Here is an 8357-nt window from a genome sequence, read left to right on the forward strand (position 1 = left end):
GCCTCCCCAGGGCTTTATAGTCTTCCCTGATCCTGGCCATTTTCTAGCTCTCAGTATCATTTGTACCCACACAAAGTGTCCTTAAGGCACAAGTCAAAGTAGGCAGACAGGATGTTCTCCCCCATGCTGCTCCTAAAGAACAAGCTCTCTTAATCACACTGGTCTAGGTTAATATGAATTTTGTCTTCTTGACTTTCTGTTGGATGTTAAATGAACACGTATTGAAACATGAATATGTTAAATGAACTTGTATTGAAACATTACTAGTAACATTACTACTGCACGTGAGACATCACATTACAGTTCTGAAATGAAAAATCATTTGTAACCTCAGATCAGTTCATCAAAAGAACTCCAATTAAATATGATGAAACATCTTAGGACTAAATGCCTTTTACTCTACTGCTTTAACATCCCCTTCAATGAATTGAGTGTACTCACCATGGATATTGCTTCCCAAACTGCAGCTGTAGAGCATGAAGAATCTTATCCTGTGTATCAGCATCACGAACATGAAGAACATTTTCACCTAGACAACAAAAAATTAAAATAGGACAGATCAGATGCTCTAATTGCATTAGAGTATGAGCTGCTTTAGAAATGAAAAAAAAATTGGTTTTACTTCCTCTGTGAGGGCAAGATGCCCATCAGATTGACATCACTCTTCATCACTTCTGTGCCTCCCCTTGCTCCCACTAAAGCAATGGTGACACCTCTGAGACACAGTCCTGCACTACAAAACACAGTTAAGCAAACATGTACCTGTTTCTCTTCCCGTCTGCCGTGTCCCCAGGTTGATGACAGGTGTGCCAAACGCTCCCACCTCTCTGACACCACAACTGCTGTTACCAATCATACAACCAGCGTGAGCGACTAGCTGAATGAACTGGTCAAATGGCACATGCTTCACTGCCCGAAAATTGGGATGGTGTTCAATGCCCTTCTTCCTCATCACACGAACCATCTCTTTGCTTCCTACAGAAAAGCAAAGTGGAATAAATGATTTAAGTTCCACTTTTAAAATCAAAGTCCAGGCACACAAAGAATATAGTACCCAGCCATTCACTGAGTTGCCAGCTCTGAACAGGTTTTTGCTCTTTTTATCCTTACACTGTAAATCGTTTAGCTCAGCACATATGCCAAAGTTTGATACAAGAATTCACTGCAAAAGTGTCTTTGTAGTTTTAAGCTAATTTAAGAGGCACTAACATTGCTCCTACACGTCACCTGGTTTCTCCTCGTTTTCCTTCCCACACTGAAAAACTGAAATATCCTCTAGCAATGTGAACACAGAGCTGCAGCAGAAGCATCCACGAGGCTGCCACAATCCAGCTATTTCCATCTGGCTGGAGGACCTGGGATAAAAGCACTCTTTTGAAGACAATCTCTTATGTGTCACTCTGTCATGAAGGTATTCTACTCACCTGCATCCACATTAGGGAATAGAACAAGTGTTCTCTTGTTGAAGGAGATGAGTGCATCTAGTGTCAGCTCAAACATCTTTATGGAATGTTTAATATCTGTGGTTACAGGATGCTGTAGAGCAACTATATAATCTCTGGTTTTGACATCTTCACCTGTCCAAATGGAGGGCAAGAGAAGTTTTCTTATTGGTGTAGAATAGCAAGAGGAAGGAAGGACATACTTTTGGAACTACAGATGTGAAACCCTGAAAAGTTGAGGCACTGAATGGGATATATCTAACACATAGGGAAAACGCTGGAATAAAAATCAAGGGACTTACAGGGTAGCCTAGCTTGTTACGGGTGTCTCTAAGCACGTCTCATAATTTTAGAGATCACTGCCTAAATGTCTACAAACTGTTAACTTGCAAGCCTACTTCTGAAGCTTTCCAAGACTATACCAGGAGATCAAGACACTATTCTCACACCACTATAAATCTGGAGTAACGCCTGAAGCTGCTCTGATTTTCTGTCAGTTGTCCATTCTCAAGCAAAGACCTAATTTCCATGGTTTTAAAACAGTCAGTCACACTGGTCTTAGTACATTTGATAAACATTTATCTGCAAAACATACTGATTGAAAAAGATTCCTGCTTCTACACTTGGTAGACATATAGGACACGGCTTTGTCAAAGATAAAAAGCAAACATAAAACCCCACTGTTTACACGAATTATTTCTAAGTCAGTGAGTATTAAACACCAAAAGCCTTTGATGCATGTTGTCCTGTGGCAGTGCATTCCTCAAAAAAAGGTTCATAATACAAATTCTGTGTGATTTTTTTTATATTAGGCCTGAACAGCTTTGATTCTATTTAACTAAAACTCTACTACACCAAAGTAACTGCTCATGTAAGACTGTTCTGCTTTTAAAGTGTTCAGCTCAGAGAAATTACCCATTTAAGGAGTTATCTTTTGACTTGGCAGAAGGTCTGGAAGTAGTCAGTTAAATAGATTTGTAGCTTTTCAGTTGTATGTGGCAGAATGAAAGCAAATGTAGAAAGAAATACCAAGTACTATTAAAAATATATATTATGTTTTGACTGATAGCCTACTTACTGAGTTCGTCTAGTGTTGAAAGGCATGTGAGAAAAACATAAGAAGTGGCCTGCTTACCTAGCCACATGCTAATAATGCTCATGTAGTCCTTGTTTTTGGCAGAGAGAAGCTTGTCATATGAGGGACAGCCTGCTAAAAGGATGCGGTCGTGGTCTTCACACATGGCTATCAGGTGCTGCTCTGCACTCCTTGTGCAGCACACGTGGTAATGGGCCAGTTTGGTTATGGCATGTCTGATGGAGTCATCGATGGTCCCGCTGACTTCCCCACCTTCAATGTGAAGAATGCGAATGTTCATCAGGGCTGCGGACGTGGCCAGGGCCAAAGCATCGAATCTGTCCCCATGAACTATCATTATGTCAGGTTTCAGGCGGTTGAGGACATCAGGTAACTTGACTAATGCAAGGCCCACAGACTCCACCATAGCTGCCTCATCCTCCCCTCTCACGATGGTGTGCAGTCTTGTATGAATATCAAAGTCATCTTGTTCAATCATACGATAGGTATTACTGAAGGTCAGAGAAAAAGTGTTATTAGAGCAAATACAACTTGATTTTACAGCAATATTGCTTCACAAAATAAACATGAATTACAACAGCTGTACTGGGGTTGAAAAAAGACCTGCTTTCCACAACTTCTTCACTGAGGAAAGAAGCTTTTAAGACTTTAACAGAATATTCTCATCCATGTGAAGATCCTCCCGAATATTCCAAACATCCAGTTTTTCTAGACACCTTTAAGGAAGAACTAACTGTGCTGAACATATTGTGGAAATCTTCAGAAATCAAACTCTTTGTTCATATGTCCACTGAGACTTGCAGAGAATAGATATGGCATGACTTCCTGTCAGAAAGGGTATGTTTATTGACTTTTCTGTGGACAACTATAAATACAACAACCAATGTGATGCAAAGCTGAGGCCTTTATGTTTAAAGAAAACATCCTGCAGGTAGCATATATTATTTCAGATTCTGTATTTTTTAAAGGCATATCCTTTTTACTTTACTGAGTAAAGGGGCTCGCATTTATACAGCATAAATTTCATTAAATTCCAACTCCATTTGCAAATATCCTTCATAGACCTACCATGTTCCTGATTATGTACATTTATCTCAGAAAACTTTTTTCTCTTTGTTTCTGTATTCTTTGCCTTTCGAAAGGTGAAAACCTAGGAGACAATTGAGACTGTGCATTGATGCTTGCCAGATCAAAATCTCTACTGTTTGCTTTGTGTATCATAAATCATTCACAATACAGAAACAAATGTTAAACACCTTGGAACTGGAAAAGTAGTATTTTGTATTACTTTGCACAAGTCTTGCGGACAGCCAAGGGCTATGCGATATGCAGAAATCAGGGCCATGTTTGTCCTTTATGGCAAATGAAACAGGACTACTTTATTTCTCCAATCAGAGAGGGTGCAATTGAACATACTAATCTGTCAAGAAGTTAAACGTTTTGTTTTTTTTTTTTTTTTTTTTTTTGAATCAGGTTACTTTTGTGATGTTGAATTCACCTTGCCAAGTTACTGGATGGAAACAATGTCCAGTACAAAGCAAGGAACAGAGCGCTGTAATGTGCAGAAAGAGAACAGTCACCAGTGGAACATCCTGTCTTACTAGTTTGAGATAATATAACTTCCTCCTGTCTTGGCTCATAAAATGCCAAAATTTCTCATTGGAAAGTCCAAAAAGTATCTCTACTTGAAGACACACTTATACATTTCTGAAAGTTCGACAATGCCGATATATATTGCAGACCTTAGCCAAAGTCTGATTTTGTTTTCCAGAATATGCAGTTTCATATCTATTCCACTTACTGGGTTCAAACTGGTAAATGCTGCCTGAGGAAAATCAACCACAATTCCAGAAAGGCCATCCATGCTGTTTCTTCTACCTTTTCCCCCAGCAACTAGGAGAATATCCACCTGGCATGTGGGAAGTCCTTCCAAGGGATTTGGACCAGGACATCTCATCCTCCTGAGTGGGTGATTTGACTGCTTACTTAGGAAAGCTATGGACAGGGACTCCATTCTCTCCCACCTACCCATACACGACCAGATAACCATATAGCTATCATTTTGTTATTAAATTTTGTCATTCATTTTGTCAGAAACATATGACGACAGTTTCCTGCCTCCACAAGACTGGAAGTAAGAACTGACAGTGTTCTCCTGGCATATGCAATATGTTCTTTCTCCAAACTCTGTAAAGCAGAAGAGCTGCAATTTAACATGACTGAGGAGGCTCTTTTCTCTATGAAAATTAAAAACCTGTAGCACATTTCCATTTGACAATCACCAGGTTTCAGGGAAAAATGCAGGATATCACTTTCTCACTTCATACAGACTGCGATTCTTTTTGGGGTCTCAATTACAGCACTTGCACAAAACTTTCTAGAATTCAAAGACTGGCTGAAAAAAATGATTGCATAAAATATGCAATCTCATAAGGAGCTGCAAAATAAAATTGTGGGGAAAAAAAGTAAAACTTTGTTGTCTGCACTCATGATGCCAAGAGTTTGTTTTACCTAATGCATTGCTAACACCTCAGAAACATACTGGTAGATAAAAATTCACCTTACCCATAATCATCAATCAGGTGGGAACCAAGCACTACGACATCAAGCTCAAAAAACTGTGGTTCTGCCTTAATACCAAACATAATGGGAGCTAATTTTGAATAATCAGCACGGTTGCAAGTAGCAACACAAACACGAAGTTTGTGGTTGTTTCCATTCTTCTCCATTACTTCCTTTTGCTTCTGTTTTGAAAGATTCTTGAAGTACACCTCCTAACATAATAGAGAAAACAAGAAGTGTGTCATTAATAACAGTAATTTACTTACATCAAATAGTAATCACTTCATGAACAATACACACAAGTTCAGCCCCAACTATGGATACTACTGCACTTATGATTGACATCTAGTGCCTAACAGAACAAATGGGGCTCTCTTTCCAAAATTTAGAATAGAATTTTTTTTCCAGTTAAAACTCAATTTTAATGCTTCTATTTCTACAAAAAGTATATAAAAATTCTGTATAAACAATATTTAAGTGTTATGAAGTTCAACTGTAATCAAACAGTAAAATTACTTCTCCCTATTCTGATGGAAACCTCTGCATAAGTAGAAAAACTATTCTGCCCTAGTAAATGAAAGAAAGAAAATCTCACATTCCAAATAAAGGAATGGAGTAAATTGCTCAGGTACATCCACTGACAGACTCTGTAAATAAAAATAAAAAGTTTTTACTAAGACAGCTTATGTATCTCCATTAAACACATTTTGGTGAGGTAAAGCAAGTTAAACATTTATTTCCAAGGCCCTACATACCCTTTTGTAGGCCAAAGTACATTAGGAAAATCAATAATACAAAACATCAAAATAACCCAAATTTCCTCTCCTCCCAAGCAGAAATTACTAAGGTGCTGGCAAGAGTTTAAGTAAGCACCATCCTTTTGGTATAAATCTGATGTTATGTCAGATTTTTGCTCCACTCTGCAGATGCAACTTCTTCTGGATTAATGGACAAGTCTTGCTTATCCTTGACTCAAAACAGTCTCAATCTTTCTACTGATTTTGCCAGCTAGAAAAGTGTGACAGTACATGATAATATTAACAGGAGCAATTCCATGCTCCTTTTAGACTGCATTCAGATTTTTTCAGTAAAGTTCTAAAAGAAAGGCTACTGTGATATCACACTCTCATGAAACTTACAAAATCAAGATTCAACTTACAAAATGTCAAGATTTCCCTATTTTTAAGACATTAGTTTAGGTTTCATCACACATGACTATACAATGCTTTGGTGTAATAGCAACATCAGGGTGATCAGGAATCTGTGCGAAGTTGTCAAAGGTAATGTGGTATCTCTAATCCACTTGCAATCCATTACAGCTCTGCAAAACTATCAGTGAAAACTATCAGAGAAAACTATCAGTGACTATCACTGGCAGTGACACCAGCCAGACTCAGATCTAACAGACCCCACTGTTCTTCCTCATTTCTAAAACAGCCTCTCTTCAGAAGGGGTTCTGAGCACAACATCCTGTCACTATTTATGTAAAACTAGCCACTAATTCAAATAAAATGGTGATCAAGATGTGAATGCCACTTTTGACACACCTATAAGCTTGTTCTTTGAAGCTGCATGAACAATATTAGTATAACTAGAGCGAAACCTCACAAAACTCTTCAAGTTGGCCACTGCTGCATACATATTGTATACTATATAAAACAAGAAGCCAAAGTAAAAAACTGCAAAATAAGGACGTGACAAAGCAAACTAAACTGAAGTCTGCTAACTCCAAGTTACCTGTCTGAGCTAGGACCACCATGACCCCTCTGACAAAGCAGTTTCTCTTCATTTATGCAAAACAGTCTTTTAAGAAGCAGAATAGTTTTCTGTCTTTCTTTTTTCTTCAAGCATTGTCAAAAATTCTAAAAACTTTCCATCCAGACACAGAACATACCATCTCCTAAAACAGAAGGTCTGTAAGGTGAGAAAAAATAAAATCTCTTTTCCCACCATTTTTTCACAGATCCAACAGAACTGAATCACTAGCCCACATATCTTTCCAGCCATGAAGATCTCATTTAATTACAGTTAGTATTTGGCTGTAATAATGGTCTCTTGAAATAATTTTAGATGTAGATGTGGAAACACTCCAAATCTGTCTGAATTGACTAGAATCAAAGGCACTTCCTGGTATTTGTCCATTTCAACTTCTGTTAACATTATATTTCAAAGCAGAATTATTTCCAATACTGCCTTAAAACTCTGTAACACAGTAGTTTCAAAAAGCTGCCGAGTGAGCCACATACTGGCCTTGGTGCCGACAGGTTTTCTATTGCTGCCAATTTTAAACACCTGCGTATCTGAAGAACCAAAATATCTACCCTAGTATAAGGCAGGTAACAATGCAGTATAATTATCAACTGCATGTGGAAATTTGCCACCAATTAAATTGGTTTATTGTTTTCTAGGATAACTAGAAAGCATCTGATGTATTGCTACATCACAGTTTAATAACAGACATTATTCTGTCCTGACTCCAAACTTTTCTGAGCCTAAATGCAAAAATAATTCTTAATTTCAGACAGTATTCACTGTCGAAAAGCAATGGCCATTAACAGCAAATTCCTTCAAGCATAGCTGTGATGCCCTAGTTACAAAATTTTGTTACCACTGTGGTTTTAGAATTTATTATCAGCTTTTTCAGGCAAGTCATCTCTTTTCAGGACTGTTCACCAAAATTATACGAAATTATGAATTGCTGACATTTGCCTCTTAGTTTCTAGATGTTTGACGATATACTGAGTTTGATCTACATAGAACTCTCTAGCTGGGGGATCCTCCTGTTCCAAGGTCTATCTCTTCCACCTTGCAGGAACTAGCAATCTTTAGCAGAAGGCTAAAGAAATAAAACAGTCTTCCATGAAGGACTACTTGAAATACTTAATCTCCATGTGCTTTGGTCTACTGCTCTTCTATATTCCATCCTAAAGCTTTTAGATTATTACAGATTCAAGGACTTTTTGAGACTGGGAAATTCTGGGCCAGACTTTACAGCAGCCAAGCAGCTACTATTTCTGTTAGCAGGTCCCAGAGCATGACACAGCCCTCAATCACTGTTTCACAAACAAATGACACCACCTGTATAGTCTATATTCTACATTCATGCCTCTGAAACACTGGCTTATAAAATCAAAGACCCTGTCTCTACACTCTGTGTATGCCCATGTGTTGAAGGCAATTTCATCTTCCCAACTGCTCTGCTGTGTGGCACACAGGTTATTGTACCTGAGCTCTCCCCACACCTTGTACCAGTATGT

At 38.2% G+C, this 8357-nt stretch overlaps 1 protein-coding gene across 1 annotated transcript; it reads right to left on the reverse strand.

The window, feature by feature from the left end:
* Positions 1–385: 385 nt before the first annotated feature.
* LOC102034077 (bifunctional UDP-N-acetylglucosamine 2-epimerase/N-acetylmannosamine kinase) lies at positions 386–5331 on the reverse strand. Its single transcript, XM_031063196.1, has 5 exons — positions 5104–5331; positions 2578–3029; positions 1425–1577; positions 763–975; positions 386–529 (listed from the first exon to the last, which is right to left on the reverse strand). Exons 1-5 carry the CDS (start codon positions 5265–5267, stop codon positions 438–440), a joined length of 1074 nt encoding a protein of 357 aa, XP_030919056.1. The 5' UTR covers positions 5268–5331; the 3' UTR covers positions 386–437.
* Positions 5332–8357: the final 3026 nt, after the last annotated feature.

This window comes from Geospiza fortis, unplaced genomic scaffold (genome assembly GCF_000277835.1).
Source record: "Geospiza fortis unplaced genomic scaffold, GeoFor_1.0 scaffold274, whole genome shotgun sequence".
Lineage (NCBI taxonomy): Eukaryota > Metazoa > Chordata > Aves > Passeriformes > Thraupidae > Geospiza > Geospiza fortis.